The 20,388-nt window shown below is 42.6% G+C and overlaps 2 protein-coding genes across 3 annotated transcripts; both read left to right on the forward strand.

Annotated features, from left to right (window-relative positions):
- The first annotated feature begins 359 nt into the window (after positions 1-359).
- adprm (ADP-ribose/CDP-alcohol diphosphatase, manganese-dependent) lies at positions 360-4,342 on the forward strand. The gene is made up of 3 exons (XM_034132039.1): positions 360-1,042; positions 1,761-1,883; positions 3,027-4,342. Exons 1-3 carry the CDS (start codon positions 487-489, stop codon positions 3,320-3,322), a joined length of 975 nt encoding a protein of 324 aa, XP_033987930.1. The 5' UTR covers positions 360-486; the 3' UTR covers positions 3,323-4,342.
- Positions 4,343-6,006: 1,664 nt separating this feature from the next.
- map2k4b (mitogen-activated protein kinase kinase 4b) lies at positions 6,007-20,299 on the forward strand. Of its 2 annotated transcripts, none has more exons than XR_004555991.1 (12): positions 6,007-6,194; positions 10,161-10,196; positions 14,853-14,955; positions 15,453-15,627; positions 15,760-15,879; positions 15,956-16,075; positions 16,166-16,217; positions 16,345-16,472; positions 18,266-18,343; positions 18,417-18,582; positions 18,788-18,833; positions 19,817-20,299. XR_004555991.1 is itself a non-coding variant. In XM_034131996.1 (12 exons), the coding sequence occupies exons 1-12, from the start codon at positions 6,092-6,094 to the stop codon at positions 19,928-19,930; spliced, it is 1,224 nt and encodes a 407-aa protein (XP_033987887.1). In that variant the 5' UTR covers positions 6,009-6,091; the 3' UTR covers positions 19,931-20,299. The 2 variants fall into 2 exon arrangements, 1 of the variants encoding a protein (XP_033987887.1); XM_034131996.1 differs by having other exon boundaries at positions 6,009-6,194; positions 18,434-18,582.
- Positions 20,300-20,388: the final 89 nt, after the last annotated feature.

The following is a 20,388-nucleotide window of genomic DNA, read 5'->3' on the forward strand; positions in this document are numbered from 1 at the left end:
GGGTAAAGATAAACGCATGTAGTGCTGAACACGTAACATGAACGTGCCGGGCGGCGCGGTCCCGTGGGTTAGATGCGCGTTCATAATGCAGAGGGAAATAACTCTCAGAATAACGTTATTAGCACATTTTACAACTTGAGGAACGAATGTTTTTAATAAGGGCTATACAAGTGTTCATACTGGGTAGTTTATTTAGTTTAAAAAAAATTATCCAACGATTTACAGACCACTCTTTCCCCATGTAAGTCAATGGGAAAAAGTGTTTCCGGGCCTGGCAACCAAAAGGAAGTGTAGTACCGCCGTTTGGCCAGCACGAATATTTTCATCAGAGTCCGGCGCACTTCCTGGGGGCTTGCATAGTTTTAGAGAATCCGAGAGAAGAAGGGGAAAAAGTTCCTGCTATCGTGTGACCAAACAGGACATTGAACCTGTCTGCATTTCATTAACGCGGGTAGTGTATGCTGTGTCGGCACTCACACATCGACCATGGACGGCTGTCCTCCCACTCCGCTGTTCACATTTGGAGTGATAGCAGACATTCAGTACGCGGACCTAGAGGACGGGTTCAACTACAGCCGGACGCGGAAGCGGTTCTACCGGAGCAGCCTACAGCTGCTAAAGAACGCCCAGAGGAGCTGGGCAGAGTCCGCTGTCAGACCCGAGTTTATCCTCCAGCTGGGAGACATTATCGACGGCTTCAACAAGGGCCCCGGCGCGTCTGAGCGGGCCCTTGACACCGTGCTGAGGGAGTTCTCCGGGCCCGCGGAGGTCCACCATGTGTGGGGCAACCACGAGTTCTATAACTTCAGCAGGAGCGCGCTGCTGCGTTCACGGCTCAACAGCAGCGCGCTGCACAGGGACCGGGACCTGAGCGGGGACGTCTACGCCTACAGCTTCAGCCCGGCCCCCGGATTCACGTTTGTCGTGCTGGACGCCTATGATGTGAGCCTGCTGGGCAGGGAGCCGTCCAGTGAGCAGTACGGCCAGGCTATGGATCTGATAAAACTCTACAACAACAACGACGACCTGAACTGCCCCCCAGGTACACCCCCCAGGTACACCCCCCCAGGCACAGTCCCCCCAGGCACAGCGGGCAGAGATGTGATGTGATTTGTGGATCACCCTAGTGCTGATCATTCAAATGTGTTCATTCACGTCTTAAGCCACGTCCCAGACAGCAGGGTGACTGGTGTGAAGAGCAGTGCTGTTATGTAGTGAAGTACATTTACTCAAGTTTTGCACGATTCTGGGGTACTTGTACTCGAGTATTTTTAAGTGATGTTACTTTATACTACTGTTCCACTACAATTTGGATGGCAATATTGTACTTTTTACTCATTAATTTGACAAAATTAGTTACTAGTTAGGCCTACTTTACAGATTCAGAATATTAGCACATATAAATAAACTAAGAAATAAACTCTGCTATATAGTTATTAGTAAAATATCCAGCAATAGTATATCAAGTTATAAAAGTAGCTCTACATTCACCAGCTGTGATGAACACATTATTGCAAAAATAAAAAAAATCTATTCATGTGATATCAATTATTCTAAAATGGGACATTACGCACATTAAGTAGGCCTACTTATATACTTTTGGAACTTCAAGTATATTTGAATGCCGATACATTTTAAATGCAGGAATTTTACTTGTAGCACAGTACTTTTACATTGTAGTGTTTCGTCTTGTACTTAAGTAAAATATCTGAGTATTTCTTCAAGTAAAGAGTGGTTTTCAGATGTCGTGTTGTTTTCAGTTTTGGAAGGGCTGCAGCGGAGGTTCACCATGTTCAACGGGGGCTTCGGTCAGGAGCAGCTGGACTGGCTGCATGCTCTTCTGACCGCGTCTGATGACAAAAGAGACAGAGTTACAATCGTCAGTAAGTTAAAACTGTCGCCCCTACAGTGCATTAGTTATTCAATATATATATATATATATATATTATAAGTGGAGTCATTTAATATGTAAGGTGAATCCACTCCAGTGTTGCCCTGCACTCAGAGGAGCAGCTTGTGACAGACTGCAGCTGTAAGATGGTTTACAAAGCCTGGGGATTTCTTTAGCTTGTACACATAGAGCAGCACACTCATACTCACACATTGGGGGTTCTTAAATGGGCACCCCCCATCCTGAAGCGCTTGTTGATTAGCCCACTATGTCTCATAATATAGTGGTTCCCAACCGGGGTACGGAGAACCCTAGGGGTACTTGAGGGGATTGCAGGGGGTACGTAGAGAGATTAGGGATTTCATTTTATTTCCACATCAAAAAACACTCAAATCTATTTACATAAACCTGGTGTCCAGCCCTCTCAAGCTCAAGTGTCTCATCAAAAGCTCTAGTCTTAATAAAAGGTGTTGAAACTGCTAGAAGTGAGTCTTAATATTATTATTTTTCCATTCTCAAGGAGTGTAAATGTCAAGTTTAAATGCATTTGTATTAAGGGTGAGTGTTTTCATAACAAAATACATGTGAGTTCATGGCTACTGTAGCAGACAACATTCTTGTTGCTCTGTGTTGCGTTGTTAATGAGTGAGACACACCGGAGTTGAGGATCTGTGGGGTTTATTCTCCCAAAAATATAATTTACAATTTACAAAAAAAAATGTGTATGAGATCTATTTGTGGCGGACGATATTTAATTGTGGCGGCCAAATGATACAAATGAATCGATGTATGGGAAACACTGTGTCATCTAAGGAGCAGTTGGATTAAATACAAGAAAAAAATGTAGGCGAATCATCACAGATAATTGAGGGGGTTTTTATAGAATGGTGACGAGCTCAAGGGGTACACGAGACCCAAAAGGTTGGGAACCACTGTCCTCATGTATTCTTCAAGGGGATGGTAACAGAAGCCTCTGCTTCCAGAACTGCACAGCCTCATTTCAGACATCCTGGCGCCACTGTGATTAGATGAATCAAAAGGAAATTGAGTTGCAGCAGTCTATGAAATATATTGTGTACATCAACTGCTGATCTGGAAGTGCCGCTGTGAAATCCAACCTTGTTTTGTTGTCCAGGTCACGTCCCTGTGCACCCCGGCTCCACAGACCCCGTCTGCCTGGCCTGGAACTACGAGGAGCTGCTGGCCGTCATCCGGGCCCACAGCAGCGTGGTGTGTTACATGGCCGGACACAGCCACGACGGGGGGTACTGTCAGGATAAAGACACGGGCGTACACCACGTGACGATAGACGGGGTGATCGAGACCCCCCCTGACAGCGATGCCTTCAGCACCGTCTCTGTGTATGCAGACAGGATGGTGCTGAAAGGGGAGGGGAGGGTGGAGGATCGAGTGTTTCTGTTCCCATCATAAGGATACAGTTCACACCTCACTGAGGCTTTCGGGACGTCATGACAGGGATTTTATGGACTGGGATATTTCCAGGGTGTTTATTATTCTCTGGAGGTCAGGTCCCTTTACAAGAAAGACAATCTCCCATCTCGTAGCGTTAGGCTTTCCATGATTTTCTCAGATGAATAAACATTAACCCACTTCAGTCATGGAAGGGCTGTAACCTACCATTGGTTTAGTTTTGGTAAAGGCTTTAAAGTGTGAACTAACTCAGCAGGGGGAACACCATACTGTCAATATGTATTTATTAAATAGTTTTGATTATTTATGAGTGTATATCTAATACACAAGCTTTTACACAAGAGGTTAAATGCTATTATTTGTATAGTTATACACAATTTAAGCAGAATTTTGTATTTGTTACATATGCTGCCTACTGCATTTTGCACATATAGAAAGCACTGATTTTATTTATTTATTTTGATTTAAGTTATTTGATGGGCATTGTTGTGAAAAATGGCCTTGTTAGTTGAACCCCTTCTTTGACTTTGCAGGTTCTGCTCGCACATGTGATGATAAATGATTTGTTAGTAATTGCAAATTGGTTTATTTATGGAATAAAATGAGCACAAACATAAAAGCCTCTCAGATAGGAGTGTAAAGAAGGTTCAGGAACAGTAGGAATTATAATGTAGGCAGAGCATGAAGTAATTACTGTCGTAAATCCACAGTTTACAAAACCCTGTAGCAAGGTCATCTAGCAATCAAAATGTTATTTGGTATCGAGATATACCAGAGGTAACGGTACTCACTCTGCAGAATATATATGACTGTATTATAATTATTGATGCATGAATGTTATCATTAATGTAGCCGTGAGTAAAAGAGGAGTTATTTTGTATTAGTTTATATACTGCTGGGAGCCTTGTGAATTTTTTGGGATCAATACGTTTTTATGCTTCCATGATAAAGTTTTAATCTGAATCCTTAAAGTAACTTAACCTGTCTACACTGCTCAAAAAAATAAAGGAACACTTTTAATCGGAGTGTAGCATCGAGTCAATTAAACTTCTGAGGTATTGATCTGGTCAGTTAAGTAGCAGAGGGGGTTGTTTTTACTTTTACATTTACTCAAGTACTGTACTTAAGTACAACCTTGAGATAAAGTACTTTACTTGAGTATTTCCATTTTATGCAACTTTGTACTTCTACTCCACTATAATTCAGAGGTTACTCGTGTACTTTTACTCCCCTACATATAGTTAGTACCTTGAGTTAACTTTACAGATTTTGATTAATAACATGAAATATAATAAACACAAAAAAAGGACTTCTTGTAAATTCACAAGCTACCCTGCAGTATACAGTACAACATCATTAAAACTAGCTGCACCTTTACCAGCTTTGATAACACTTTAATGATCAATGTAATTAATCAAAACATATCATATATATTATTCTGAAATGGACCAATCACAAAATGACTACTTTTACTTTTGATACTTTAAAGGGGACCTATCATGCAAAATGCACTTTTGTACGTCTTTTATACATGAATATGTGTCCCCGGTGTCAGAAAACACAACCCTCTCTATTTTCCTCCATACCCAAATCTCTAAAAAAGGGGCTGCAACGGATCTGATAAAAACTGATCCAGATTTGAACACTGTCCTGACGTCAGGACGGTGGCGCTACGGCTATTGGGCCAACTCCACCAATCAGGGGAATGTGGGGTTGGGCCACGGCCGGCCATTGCCGCTCGAAAGCGCTGGAGACGCTGTAGTACATATGCCAGGCCTGTAAGTGGCGCTGTAGTCTGCCACAAAAGCAGCGAAGAAGACTTCCCGCCCATAGTTACCATGGTTACCCTTCTGTTTATTCTCCGCTGTGGCTTTTTTTCTCTCTCCCCGAGGCAAGCGTTTGCTCCCGCTGCAAACGCTTGCGGGGAGGGATTGCTCAATGCAATCCCTCCCCGTCGAGGCAAGCACTGTAATTCTCTCCGGTTAGTCCACCAGCAGATGACAAACACCCACCTCTCCGCCTCTTCCAAGGAACGAGGGGACTGTGCGGCAGAGTTTCAGTTACTTTCGCCGGTCAAGATGTCCGTTAAAGTTTAAATCTTCCGGACAAAATTAGAAAAGTGCCGGTCAAAGGTCTTCTTTGTTATTTATTGAACTTTAAAACAAATGAATAACGACTCTATATAATAAAACACGGAGGACGGAGATCTCTTTTTCTCCCCCTCTTCTGACAGCCCAGCAGCTGATCAGAGCACGTCTCCCCTCTCCTGCAGGGGGGCGTGGCCAGCAGAATCAGACCCGTAGACAGCAAACAGCACATAGAGCGAAATGAGGCATGGCTAAAATGCATGATCTGTTTGGTATTTTGAAAACAGAAACGTATAAATATACCTTATATAGGTATGGCCCTACAATCATTTAAATATAGCATGATAGGTCCACTTTAAGTATATTTTCATGCTAATACTTTTGTACTTTTATTTGAGAAATATTTTTGTTTGCAGGACTTTTACTTGTAACAGAGTATTCCTACACTGTGGTACTTGATCTGAGTAGCCTACTTCTACTTTAGAAGGGGGTATAACACGTAGGCTAGAGTGCTGATTTGAAAAAGTTATAGAAATAAGTCTAACATTGCGTTAGTCGGGAAAGCCTGTATTTCCGACAGGCCTTGAAGGCAGCAGCGGTGCTCTTGCTGCGTTCAGGGCGCAGTGTCCCGTCAGGAGTCCGCAGAAAGATTCGCTGCTGCACACCGGAATTCAACACAACAATGGCTTCTCCCTGTCCGGAAAGCAACTCCAAACAGTCCAGCAGCACTGTGGGGTCCGCGTCGCCTCGCTTCCAGCAGCAGAGCCCGGGCAGCAGCATGCAGGGTAGGCGGCATGGCCTTTATTCACACGGTTCTGTTTTCTTATTGCACACTGGACTGAAGAGGAAAAGGTAGCTTAGTTTACCAGAAGAAGAACAGATCCAGTCAAGTGGGATATAATAATTAACCATTTCCTGTTCGAATTTTCAGAATAAGATCATCGTCGTTGTCCATATAACATGCGAATAAATATTTAAGTTTTCTTTTGTTTAGATTACTTTGGATTGGTCTGTCAAGTGTTTGAGATGATCATGTTATCGTTTTTAGAAAATGTAGCGGGCTGTTTATAGATGAGCACTACTCATGGATCTGCTGTATGTATGCATACTGTCTAGGTATTCAAGCTCTACTTTACACATTTCAGTGTCAACATAGTACATATAAAAACATTCAAAATCACTCTTTACAATTATTGTAACTCATTTTGGACTCTATATACGCCCTTATTTTGAAGACTAGATGGCTTTAGTTGCCGGTAAAGCTCCATCTTTCTTCGCCTAGCTTTCTATGGGTACACTGCTACCAGGTTAGCAAAGCTGATCTGATGAGCCCACTGACTTGTTGGGAACTTTCTTTCAGTCTGACACTGTTGTCATTACGATAATACATCAATCACACGTGTTCCACGGCAAAGATGTATTCATTAATAAACATTCCCCGATATGTTTAGCACCAGGCTGCCAAAAGTACCGTTAGCATAAGGCCTCCACATGTGTGTCTCTGAGAGCCAGGCCGCTGTCTCCGCTAAACACACGTTACAAACAAAGTACTTAACGTTAGATTACTAATTATTATGTTCACAACTTTTAAACGTTGTTCATGAGTTTGCTTCAGTCCTCTGATCGTCACTGAGATACTTCTGTTTTAGTAACGCTAGCCTCAGTATTTCCGTATTTGGATAAGGTGAGAAAGTTATAAAGTGATGACATCAAATAAACCCACAACAACCTGCTGAACTGAAACAACATGTCTGCCTTCACCGTCACAGCTGTCTGAGGAACATCACACACTAGCTGTTAGCCTCATGGATTGATACAAACCTGTGGCTAGCCAAAAGTGGTTCATTCATTTACTTTAGATGAATTGTAGGGAGTTACATTTGTCTCAATATTATTTATGTGAAAAAAATAAATATCGAAAACAGATGTATAATCTGCAGCAGTGTAAGAAGTACTCTGATCTTTTACTTAAAGGTAGGGTAGGTAAGTTTGAGAAACCGGCTCGAGATACACTTTTTGTTATATTCCATGGAATGCTCTTAACATCCCGATAGCAATGAATATCTTAAGTGCTTTGACAACAAATCCATAAAAAAATGTCATCTGTGGAAGCCGTAATACTGTAAAAAGCACGACCAATCATTTTAGCCGGCCCGGCTAAAATAACTGGATGGCCTACCTGCCTGTCAGCCTTCCATCTGTGCACAAACTTATCTCGTGCCCTCATTGGTCATGTGCACGTTCGTGTGTGTTGGAGGAGGGGCTCTGTAAGGAAGTGGCAGATTTTCTCCGGTTGTGTATTTTCAAATTCTAGCGATCTCGAGCCGGTCTCTCAAACTTACCTACCCTACCTTTAAGTAAAAGTAGCAATACTACATTGTAAACATACTCTGTTACAAGTAAAAGTCCTTAATTCAAAATTGTAATAAAGTAAAAGTACATACGTTTTGGCATTAAAATATCAGTTAAGGATTCTGGGCTGCTAGGCTGCTGAGCCTCGAGCCATATCGAAGTAAATGGCTAAGTGAAACAGGTAGATTTTGGTTCCGACCACCGGAAAGGTTTTCTCAAAACTCCATGAGTGTAAAATTCACAAACAACGATTGAGATCCACAAATGCATTTTCGATCCACAAATACAGTGGTTTTTCATTCATTTGATGCAATCATAGATGTGTTTTAATTTGTGGAATTTGTTTGTGTACTAGCAGATCCTTTTTTGAGATTTAATTTTTTTTTTTTTAAGTATAGAACTCTTTTTTGAAAAACTGAATTTCCTCCTAGGGGGATCAATAAAGGCTCTTTTACATTTACAGATTACACATTACGCCCTGATTCCCAATCTGTTGCCACAAATAATACTGAGACAAATCTGCCTCCAAATAAATTATTTAAAGTGCACCTATCATGCTATTATTAGGCAATAGCATAGGTCTCAGATATATAAAAATATATAAAAAACATGTCTATGAAGTGTTTTGCTCAAAATACCAAACAGATCACCCATTCCACATGCTGATTTTGGGTATAAAGCTTTAAAAAAAAAGAGGAGGGGGCTGAGCTCATGCAGACCGGCAGCTACCGTCTAAACCAGTGCTTCTCAAAGTGTGGTCCGCGGACCACTGGTGGTCCGTGAGAGCCCCCCTAGTGGTCCATGAGTATATTGGTAAAATTTCACATTTGAAATAAATAAATACATTTAAGTTTTCCGCACTCTCGCGGGAATATCTCCACAATGGAGCGAGCTTAAGTTTCACTTCCGATTGCATGATATAGCCCAGCGCATCACCTTCATCACACATGTTGCCACTTGTTTGTACCATCTTCAGGCGATTTGTAATCTGTTCTAGAAAAACGATGTGTTTTTGGACATTTGTGGAGTTAGGTGGTCCGCGAGTGTTTTTTTATTGGTTAAGTGGTCCTTGGTATGAAAAAGTTTGAGAAACACTGGTCTAAACTAAATACTGCCATGGTGAAACGCCATATCATGGATTATCAAGGATTATTTCTGAAACAGTATGGAGCTCAAAGGCTTTCTCTCTTGCCGGTTATACCACAAGATGAGTTCCTTTTTTATATCCAGCTTCTTCACACACATGCTCTCCAGTACAGGTTAGCTCTGAGTGTTAGCGATGCTAATGTAAACACCGACCATATTACGTCCAAAACAGTCGTGCATTGTTTCTGATAGCAACTTTCTGATAGTGCCGTGGGTCCACATTTCCGATATTACGTCATATCAGACGCAAATCTGGATCAGCTCCGTTGTACCCCCGTTTTTAGAGATGTGAGTACGGAGGAAAAGAGAGAGGGTTTTATTTTCTGATGCTGCGTGAGTTCCCTGACACACCGGGGACACATATTTATGTATAAAAGACATCAAAAAGTGCATTTTGCATGATAGGTCCCCTTTAAGCAACATTTCTGTCTGCTGACACGAACATGTTAAGCAGCGTCCAGTGATGGCGGACTCTGCTTTCAAACCCTAGCTCATATTCAGGGCTTAAGAGGGTTACTGATATCCAATACAATTGCTAGTTACCAGTAAAAAATGTAATCCGTAACATAATCTGAGTATCAAAATATAAAAGTAATCCTACCTGATACTTTCCGTTACTTTTGGATTTCCTCAATATTAAATATGCAAATAAAAGAAAAGGGAGAATAAATATCAATTAGATGTTTTTTACTTAAGTGTTTGATCAGAACAATGTCACAATAAAAAAGAAAATACCAAGATATTCAGTATCATAAATAATTTTTTTCATAGGAAAACCTGCCTTTCATTAAGCATATTCAGGCAGTATCCTATACACCAAAGTTTGATGATAGAAATGTATAGTAGGGTCCCCATAAGTTGTGCTAATTAAAACGTAAACATTAGTTAAAAATGGCGTAACCAATTTTGGAAAATGTTGGAGTGGTTTTGGGGTTATTGGGTATGCTGAATCTATTTTTTACATTTTCAGGATGAAAAATTGCAGTTTTAACCAGAAAGTGGCCACTAGACTATTATGTGATGGCTGAAAAGGACGTAGGACAGCCAGTAGGGCAGACTGGTGTCCAGTAATGGACATGCTGGTGTCCAGTAATGGACATGCTGGTGCTTGTGCTAGCTGCTGCTGGATTCCCATTGATGGTTGATGTTTAGCAGCAGTTCTCATGTTTCAATTTTCAACACATGTGAGATGTAACATTATTTCCTACTGTATGGCAGACTCTAGTATCACATGTTTTATCTAAACCTTACAGAAACCAACACCTGCTGGAGATGTCAAAATGAAACAGGTATACTATTCACACTTATTACACTGCCGTTGGGATGATAAAGTGTTATTTCACTAGTGTTAATCAGATTTTGGGATTATGTTGTAGTTTACAGTTTGAATCTGCTGTTGGGATCATAATGTGTTATTTTACGAGTTTTAATCTGCTGTTGGCATTGGTATCTGTTATTTGTCTTTGGTGTTCTACTGGTTCATGGCATAGTGGCATACACTATATTTCTGTCATGTTTCATTGGCAAATACCATTTCTGCATATGCCACTGCATGTTTGTGCTATGTGTCACTTCTGAACATCTTGTATCTTATGTCCTGCAGATTAATCAACACATTACAATGGTGTGCCACTCCTATTATAGTACAACGTGCGCATTTTTAGTGGTGCTTTGATAAAAGGTCTTATTTAATTTTGGTAAGGTTAGAAGGGACATTAGTCAATAGCAGAGCATTGGCATGTATAGCAATCAAAGTGCACATGTCTGGAGAGTGGGAGATGCCAGTGGTGCAGGACCATATGTCAGACAGCAGTGAGGGAATGCTTTGAACAGGCATATGGCACCAAGACAAAAGTGGAAAACCATCAGCCACTTTCCACCCCAGGGTGATGTGAAACATTAAATATAAGTATCAGGTGGTCACAGAAGAGATTAAACAAAGTCATCAAAAAGCCTTAAAATTGAGGTGTATTATTATTCCACTGGGATAAATGGAACCACCATTGCCTGAATCAGAACCATAGACACGAGGTGCTTATTTTATTACATTACATATTACTCAAAGCAATTTGGGGTTTAGTGTCTTGCCCAAGGACACTTATGGCGCGTTTCCACTGCAGCACGGAGCTCGCTTTAAGCGTGCCGAGCCGAGCCCGTTTTTGGTTGCGTTTCCACTTGGCCTAGTACCGGCTAGCGGGTTCTAATTCACAGTTTTTCTGGCCCCATAAAATCGTGGTTCTAGGGCCAGGAACAACCAGGCTGAGTCGGGCTGAGTATGCTAAACTAGAGAGAGAATCGCTGGCAAGGGGGCTACAACTACAACAAGATGGACATATTTGACCGTGATTTAATTGTAACACACGTTTCAAAATGATGCCGAAGTAACAACACACTGATACCGGTTAGTAAAAACCATGAATTAATGCTTTGACAAGTCTGCAGACAGACGGCAGGCGAAAAACCTTTTAAAATGTGTGTTTTCTAAATGGAGATTGGCTAAGCTAACGTTGCATATGCCCCGACCGTCCACACTCGCAACAACGGCCTATACAGACATAAATAAAGCAGCGACTGTATTCGCCATGACACAGGCAGTCTGTGGTTTGTACTTGTTTAACTTTTGTCTAGTTTCTGAACAGATAAGAGGAGCTGTGAGCTCTGAGTGCTAACAGCTAACGGCTGTGTTGTTTTTCTGGGGTTCTCATTGAAGATGACGTCACGGCTCCGCCTACACTGCGTTACTATAGATACTACCCCAGTTCCTAAACTGTAATGGAAATGCGCCATAAAGTGAGCCAGTCCTAACGAGGCCTAGCCATACCGAGCGAGGCCGAGCGAGGCCGTGTAGTGGAAATGCGCCATTAGGCCCCGTCCACACGGAGACAAAACGGAGACGAAAACGAACCGAAGTCGATATCAAAAAAGTCTTCCGTCCACACGGAATCGGCTCAAGAAACGTGTCCGTCCACACGAGACCGCTCGACCCGCTGGAGACGCTGTAGTACATATGGGGCCTGTAAGTGGCGCTGTACTTCCGCCACAAAATACACCAAAAGCAGCGAATAAGACCCCCCGAGCATGGTTGCCTGGTTGCCCTTCTGGTTATTCTCCGCGGTGGATTTAGCAACATGTAGTTCATGTAGTTCTCCATGTCCACTTGTTGCTGATGGTTGTGGTAGAGAAGCTGTAGATTTTGCACTAACATCTGTATCATGGTCAGTAGCATCAGTAGCGTCTGGAGCGTCTAGCGCAGGGATCACCAACTACATTTGTCCAAGGGCCAAAATGTATCCAATAGACACTTTCGCGGGCCAGCGATTTTTATAGCCCAGCATAAAGCAGACTCTTCACGCTAAGAAAGGATCACTTCTTCTTCAGGGCAGGGAAGGCTACGCAGTCTACTGTCCCGCAGCTGCTGCCTCTCTGTTGGACTCCGGTACTGCACATTACTCACGAGACGTTGTAAAAAAAAAAGATTAGTGGGGGCGAACGCACTAACCACTCCGCCAACGCCACAGTCACCCCCGCCGTGCGGGCCGGATGAGAATGTCTGGCGGGCCGGATGTGGCCCGCGGGCCGCCAGTTGATGGTCACTGGTCTAGCGCATCAGCAATGACGCAGGAGAGGCGGGGCTATGATCGTTTAGGGTGTACACACGGTGCCGCAAGCGTTACGTTACCAGACCTTCCCACTTTGGGATGCGTTATCGTTTGTGGGCTCCGTTTCCACGGTTCCGTTACGGCCTCGTGTGGACAAACCGTCCATACGATAAAGAACTATAGCGGATAACACCCGTTTCGTCTCCGTGTGGACGGGGCCTTAAACATGGTGTCAGGAGGTGAGAGTCAAACTGCTGAACTCCTCTTACCCACTGACAGGTAAACAAGCCCTAATAAATCCTGTTTTCTTGACTTCAGGGTTTCAGATAAGGCTTTCTGCAGTGTCCCAAAGTAAGCACACGACCTGTCTCTGTGTCGGAACTCCTCAGTGCTCTACAGTGGTTTCCTTCCTCACTCACTTTGACCGAGTTGTTTAGCAAGCCATTTTAACATTTAATCAGCGAGGCTTACTGGTTGAAAATAATCTTGAAATAACTAGGTAAACTGTTGGATGGATCTGTTAAAAAAGTTCAACATTTTGCAAAGAAATGTCATATGTAGTAGTTGCATACATATCAACAAGTGGGCATTGTCAGGGTTAAGCCATTGGCAGTGTTCAAAAGGGCGACAACTACCTAATGAATGTTCCAAACATGCACATGTTTGGGGGAAGTTGCCTGCTGTTGAACAGGAACACTTTTCTGTGGATGGACATGGTGGAGTTAGTTATTATTAAAATCCATTGGAAATGTTTTGCAATTGTAAATGGTGTCACCAACCCTTGCCTCCATCTATTTGCAACATTGAAATTCCTATCCAACGCAGAAACGGCCGTCTCAGGAATCTTGGTAACTTCCCGTGTTAGCGTATTCATTTAGGATATGTTGCTCTCATTTGCATGTTAATTTGGGATATTTCATTAAAGGCATATAGAATGACATTTGAACTGATCATTTCTTTTTTGATATACTAAATTCGATTGTGACTAGTTAGAAAAGGAAACGTAAACATCTAAAATATAACTGTTTCTCGTCCGATTTAATTTCCACCTGTATCTATTGTATTTTAGATATCACTAAAAAGGTAATTCTAGAAATCTCAAATTACATTCTTACGAGTTACTACTCCAAGCCTATCTATAATTGAATTATAGCTAGTCACAATTCAATTTTAAACATCTATAATATGTTATATCTAAAATATGACTTCAATTGTAGATACCTATTATTAACATTTAAACTAGTTAGAATATAATTGTTGACATCTCTACTGGTTACAATTCCTTTATTGATATCAATAATAAACATTTTAACTAGTGATAATTTAAATGTTTATCAATAAGTTATCAATATTACAATACAGATAAGGTGTTGTAACTGAATTATAAATTAAGTCAATGGTAAATTGGTAATAGGTAACTAGTTACAGAATCAAAGATATCAACAATGAACATTTCCAACAGTAAGAAATGAGTTATTAAGATATTAAGAATTAACAATGCAACTTGTTAGAAATATAAGACACCTTAAATTGGAATTGCTACTAGTCAACATTACATTATGGTTATGTTGCCTTGCACTTGTAACCAGTCCCAGTCAGAATTTGATTTCTTCAATGGCTGTTTTAACTGCTGATTAACTTTTGATAAAATGTTAAAGCGCTTGCTGTAGAGATGTGTTTCATATTTAATTGGACAAATATGTTTGAAGGAAGCCACTGTAAACTACTGAAGCCCCTGTGTGGTGCTCTGAAAGCTGTCCTTCCTGTACGCTGTCACCTGGCACAGACAGTTATGTCCGAGTTATGGAGTGTTTGCACTCAGGAGCTGGTGGAACAGGGAATGGCAAAGACGACTCCACACTTAAACTCTCGTGTGCATTAACAGCTGGCCGACACTGTGGACCTTTCTTCAATTAGAATCAAGTGCTTTCTAAGTGTTGGGTCACTTTGATATTTTTAGGGAACTTTTCAGTGTTTGGACAGGGATTTCCAATATTTGCCTCTATTTCAGCAACAACAATTCCAATAAGTTAATTAATTCTATATTTTGGATGAAAAAGTAGAAGGAACTGGTGCAGTTCGGGAGCATTCCCCCCCCCCCGACACCTTGCCTGTATTCATGCATTGTGTGTTTCCACTGATCTTGAGATACCCCCAAGGTCAGGTCAAGCCTGGATCATGTTGATGCCATGTGCTGGCATGCATTTGTTAATATTGCTTATTGCACACCCGTAAGGGCTTATCTCACATGTGTGAGTCCCTGAGCTGAGCCACGTTGTGTGAAACTGTCGCAGTGTGTGTGCATGTTGTGGGATTCTGGATCGCTTTCTTCCCTTCTGCCTCCAGGTAAACGAAAAGCTCTGAAGCTGAATTTCGCCAACCCTCCAGTGAAAGCGGCCTCCAGGCTCCCGCTCCATCCAACCGCCCCCCCTTTCCAGAATCCTCACATGTAAGTTCCATCTGGGCCACTGTCTCTGAATTTTCTGCAGGTCTTAGAAACACCATTTTTTAGTAATGCAATTCAATAATGAAACAATGAAAACAAAGTAAAAGTTTACAAACCAAGCTTCTTCCTTTTTCAGATCCCCATTAGTTTTCAAATCTTCTAAAACAGGGTTGTTGCTAACACGCCTGTTGCCAGGAATAGCAACAACAACCAATCACTTCTATTCCTGCTGATACAGCAACCTATTGAACCCTGATTGGTATATCTCACTTTTCCCTCTCCTGCTTCCTAATGTTTGCCAATGAAGACAGGAAGTGATCCGTAGCAACTTTCCTCATTTCCTCATACCCCCACTCCTATCAGAGGGTCCAATCACATAAGAAAGCTTGGATTAAAAAGGATCCATTAGCTTCACATTCACAGACAGAATCATGTCATATCCACAGTCACGACTCTCTCTCTTCCTGCTAATCTTCCTTATGTCACCTGGTCTCCTCCAGAGAGCGTCTACGCACACACAGCATCGAGTCATCTGGGAAGCTGAAAATCTCTCCGGAGCAGCACTGTGACTTTACAGCAGAGGACCTCAGGGACCTTGGGGAGATTGGGCGCGGAGCCTACGGTTCTGTCAACAAGATGGTACACAAACCCACAGAACAGATCATGGCTGTCAAGGTGAGACAAAGACAGACAGACAGACAGAGAGAGAGAGGCGGAGAGACAGACAGAAGATTCTTTTCCAGAGGTCTGTCTGACTCGAATAAGAGTCTGAGATCGTGTGTGTGTGTGTGTGTGTGTGTGTGTCAGAGGATCCGCTCCACGGTGGATGAGAAGGAGCAGAAGCAGCTGCTGATGGATCTGGACGTGGTGATGAGGAGCAGCGACTGTCCCTACATCGTCCAGTTTTACGGGGCCCTCTTCAGAGAGGTCAGTTGACCCGAGCAGCACTAATGTGGAGACCATCATCCTGACATCCTCTCACTAACCTCTGACTCTGTTTCAGGGCGACTGTTGGATTTGTATGGAACTTATGGCTACCTCATTAGACAAATTCTACAAATATGTATATTGTGCATTAGATGACGTCATTCCAGAGGAAATATTAGGCAAAATAACATTAGCGGTGGGTAGACATAGTTTTCCTCCTACATTATGATTTTACACCAAACATATGACGGGAACAGAAGTGACGTTTTTATTTTGTCTCTAACAGACCGTTAAAGCACTGAACCACTTGAAAGAAAATTTGAAAATTATTCACAGAGGTAAGTATTTTTCTTATATATTAATAGACATAACATTTAATGTCAGCACAATATTTTGGTCATTGTTAATATGAACACATTTCTATTGGAGCAATTCTGTCTATATTTTTCCTTTCTGTCATGTTAGACATCAAACCCTCCAACATTCTAATGGACCGGACAGGAAACATCAAGCTGTGTGACTTCGGCATCAGCGGGCAGCTGGTGGACTCCATCGCCAAGACCCGAGACGCCGGCTGCAGGCCCTACATGGCGGTGAGACATGGCACCCATTATTATCTCTACCACATGTCAATTAACTCACGCTGTTAAAAAACAATAACGCTAACAAACCAAAGCGGCTAATGCCCCTTTCACACCAAGGCTTTTCCTGTTCTAGCTCCTAGAGCTTTTCTGGTTCGGAACCGGTTCTTCAGTTCAGCTCCCACTCTGTTCACACCGCTCAGAGCCCGACTGGTGCTGCGTCATTGCGTCATCGTTTGCGTCATGACGTAACCGTTTGCGTGCCTGCTTCATAAAGCCAAACCGCGCGGAAACCCCTCACATCGACAACAACAACAATGGTCGATTGTGTTGAAGCGCTACTCGTTTTGGTTTTGCTCTGTCGAAACGAAATGGAAGAAATGGGACGACTTTACTACCAACTTTACAGTCGTTACATGCTACATTCAAGACTTCTTTACAATCATCATCATCAACTTCAACGACGATTCGTTAGGAGAAAGAAGGTAAATATACGTCCTATTCGATGGCGTTAGAGCTAGCTGTTGTTAGCCTGTGCACGCGCCAAGCTCAAAATACCCGGCTTTGCAGCATTAATTACTATGGTATAACATTAAAACTGATGCCCCTGCCCCCGCCTCCGACGTAAGCGTGACGTATGCGGTGCTTGCTTTCTAGACCGACAACTTTTTGGTGCTTGAAACGAACCGGATTCCGGAGCTTAGAGGCGGCTCCGCTGCGGTGTGAACAGGAAAAAACGGTGCTTTTCAAGCTGTAGCTCCGAACCGGCCCTGGAACCGCGTTGGTGTGAAAGGGGCATTACATACACCTCAGTACCATAGACATGCCCCGATGCCTATTTGGGGCTAAGTATCTTGCCCAAGGTCGCCTCGACATGTGACTGCAGGGGATTGAACCGCTGACCATTTGCCTGTTCAGCCTCTGAGCCACAGTTGACCCCCCCTTTGTCACTAATGGCGCTTTTCCACTGCAGGACCTAGCACGGCTTAGTACGGTATGGTTAGGCTTTGGTAGGCCCACTTTATGCTGCGTTTCCATTACAGTTTACCAACTGGGGTAGTAACTATAGTAACGCAGTGTAGGCGGGGCGATCGGCTGTTCGGCGGGCGGAGCGACGCTGCGGACGCTTATCTTCAGGAAATACATCCCCGGAGGAGCCATCAGTGTATCCCCGCTTGTAGCTCCTCGGCGCTCGATCCTTGGTCCTCGATGTGCATTTAGAGAAATGGGATGTCCTTCAACATGGCGCGCTGAAATCTATTTCCGGGTCACTACCGGAGGACCGAGGAGTCGAGGAGGCAGAAATGAGATAAATGGGAAAGGCTCCTGATTTTTGGTTTTCTGATTCAACAATATCAGTATTTCAGTGCTGACAGGCGGAGATTCTTACTGCTGATTGGCTTTGAATATCTCGCTCGACAATTTCAACTCTAGCAAATTTCGCGTCTTTGAATTGACTTGAGGTGCAAAAAAAACAAAGTGTGTGTGTGTGTGTGTGTGTGTGTGTGTGTGTGTGTGTGTGTGTGTGTGTGTGTGTGTGTGTGTGTGTGTGTGTGTGTGTGTGTGTGTGTGTGTGTGTGTGTGTGTGTGTGTGTGTGTGTGTGTGTGTGTGTGTGTGTGTGTGTGTGTGTGTGTGTGTGTGTGTGTGTGTGTGTGTGTGTGTGTGTGTGTGTGTGTGTGTGTGTGTGTGTGTGTGTGTGTGTGTGTGTGTGTGTGTGTGTGTGTGTGTGTGTGTGTGTGTGTGTGTGTGTGTGTGTGTGTGTGTGTGTGTGTGTGTGTGTGTGTGTGTGTGTGTGTGTGTGTAGCCGGAGAGGATCGACCCCAGCGCGTCCCGGCAGGGCTACGATGTGCGCTCTGATGTGTGGAGCCTGGGGATCACTCTGGTAAGACAACAACGTTTCAGCTCCTGTAGTCTTGTCTGTGATGGCTGAGCACGTTGAAACAGAACTGCTGCAGTGTGTGTTTGCTTTCAGTACGAGCTGGCCACGGGAAGGTTCCCCTACCCCAAGTGGAACAGTGTGTTCGATCAGCTGACACAGGTGGTGAAAGGGGAGCCCCCCCAGCTCAGCAGCTCAGAGGACAGGCAGTTCTCCCCTAAGTTCATCAACTTTGTTAACCTCAGGTGAGCAGTCAGTGTAGTGGCTCATCTGATGTGTGTGAAATACTGACAATACTTTGAAACTGCTGACAGTCAAATAATTTGTGGCCTAGTTTGTCCAGCACTTTAAAACCACACGCTCTTTATGATTGGACGCATTCTGCCACAGAGCAAACAGCTTCCAGAGGAACTCCTAGTGTATGATTGACTGTGTTCTCTCTCTGTGCAGCCTCACAAAGGATGAATCCAAACGGCCCAAGTACAAGGAGCTTCTGGTGAGATCTTTACATTTCAATTCATTCATTTCTAAGTTCCATGAGCACATGTTATGGAGCACTACATTCTCTGATTGTATTAACTACTAAAACTACTTGCACTTCAAGGCCAGAGCATTTTAGGAAGTGAATTCATTCTAAAATAACTTAATTATGGAGATGTCTATACCAGTGGTTCTCATCTCATTATGCATATGTTTATATGAGGGGTCAAAATCCCATGCTCATAAAATGCTCATATATTTTTTTCTTTTCATTCCCCACGCCCCAAAATAAATAAATATACACATTTTAGGAAAAGTAACGAAGTTTGAGCAGTGTGGGTTTTATATTAACAGTTACACATATTTCAAAACGCGAAGTGTAATAACTGCAGTTGCACAAGCCCATGTTTCTCACTAAATTGTAAGTACAACTTATTAAAAAGATCAGTTCAATGCAACTAATGTCATCTTAGTGTTATTGCATGATGTTAAAATTGGTTTGCCATGAATTTAGTGATGGACTGTAAACATTTGAAATGTAGCATTTAAGTGTTTATCAGTTACAATGTTGTTGTTTTAATAAATCAGACACTGATGGTTAGCGCTGTACTGTACCTCTTTATATAGGCATGTTTTCCCTAACAAATTGTTTCTGCGCTGATCAGGGGGTACATGGCTGGATTTTCTTTTCAAAGGGGTTACATTATTGAAAAAAGTTTGAGAACCACTGGTCTATACCATACATTTTGTATTTTTCAGTGTGTCAGTAGCTAAATAACATTTGGCTTAGAAACTAATGAAAGCAAGTCATACAAATATGTATACTAATATTGCCAAATGATATGTAAGCTTCCTTTTTAAAATGTGTGTTTATGCTCAAAGTATGTAGAACAATGCTTCATATTCTCCTTGCTACCAGTTTAACGCAAAAAGCGGGTTGTCTCAGGAACAACAACCCTGACTTCCTGCTCAGCCTGAAGCTCTCTGTCTGTCCTCCAGAAACATCCCTTCATTCTGATGTACGAAGAGCGCTTTGTGGACGTCGCCAGTTACGTATGTCGCATCCTGGATCAGTTCCCCCCCTCTCCCCTCTCCCCCATGTTTGTGGACTGATGGAGGGAACACCGGAGCCCTCAGTTATTCAGAGGAACTGAGTCTCACCGCCTGAAGCTCAAACATCTTCACTCGTCTGCAGCTGGGGAAAATTAGATGCATCTTTTTATGAAGCGAAACCGGAATAAAGCGCGTGTGTGTGAATGTACAAAATATGCAATCTGTGAGACAACATGTACATTCATCAAACCTAATGTCAGCCGCAGTATGCATCATTGTTTCAGTTAGAGCTCAGCTGAAATCCTTTACCAAGATGATCATTACACTTTTCTGTGTTTAGTTATTAACAGAATTGCAGCTTCTGTCCTTCAGTCCGATAGATCATCGATATTTTTGTCTAATGCTCAGTAAAAAAACACTTATCTTCTTTCTTGTCTGCTGATTAAAAATTATTGAAAAAATGAATTCTGGTTAGGAAAACTGCAGTAAGTGTTGTACGTGAAGGACCCTCAGATCCA

This window comes from Trematomus bernacchii, unplaced genomic scaffold (assembly GCF_902827165.1).
Source record: "Trematomus bernacchii unplaced genomic scaffold, fTreBer1.1, whole genome shotgun sequence".
NCBI lineage: Eukaryota > Metazoa > Chordata > Actinopteri > Perciformes > Nototheniidae > Trematomus > Trematomus bernacchii.

Coding starts and splice junctions, on each gene's coding strand:
- adprm (XM_034132039.1), top strand. CDS start 487: ATGGACGGCTGTCCTCCCACTCCGCTGTTCACATTTGGAGTGATAGCA. Junction 1,043..1,760: donor CGACCTGAACTGCCCCCCAG/GTACACCCCCCA, acceptor TGTTGTTTTCAG/TTTTGGAAGGGCTGCAGCGG. Junction 1,884..3,026: donor AGACAGAGTTACAATCGTCA/GTAAGTTAAAAC, acceptor TTTGTTGTCCAG/GTCACGTCCCTGTGCACCCC.
- map2k4b (XM_034131996.1), top strand. CDS start 6,092: ATGGCTTCTCCCTGTCCGGAAAGCAACTCCAAACAGTCCAGCAGCACT. Junction 14,956..15,452: donor CCTTTCCAGAATCCTCACAT/GTAAGTTCCATC, acceptor GGTCTCCTCCAG/AGAGCGTCTACGCACACACA. Junction 18,344..18,433: donor GGAGCCTGGGGATCACTCTG/GTAAGACAACAA, acceptor GTTTGCTTTCAG/TACGAGCTGGCCACGGGAAG.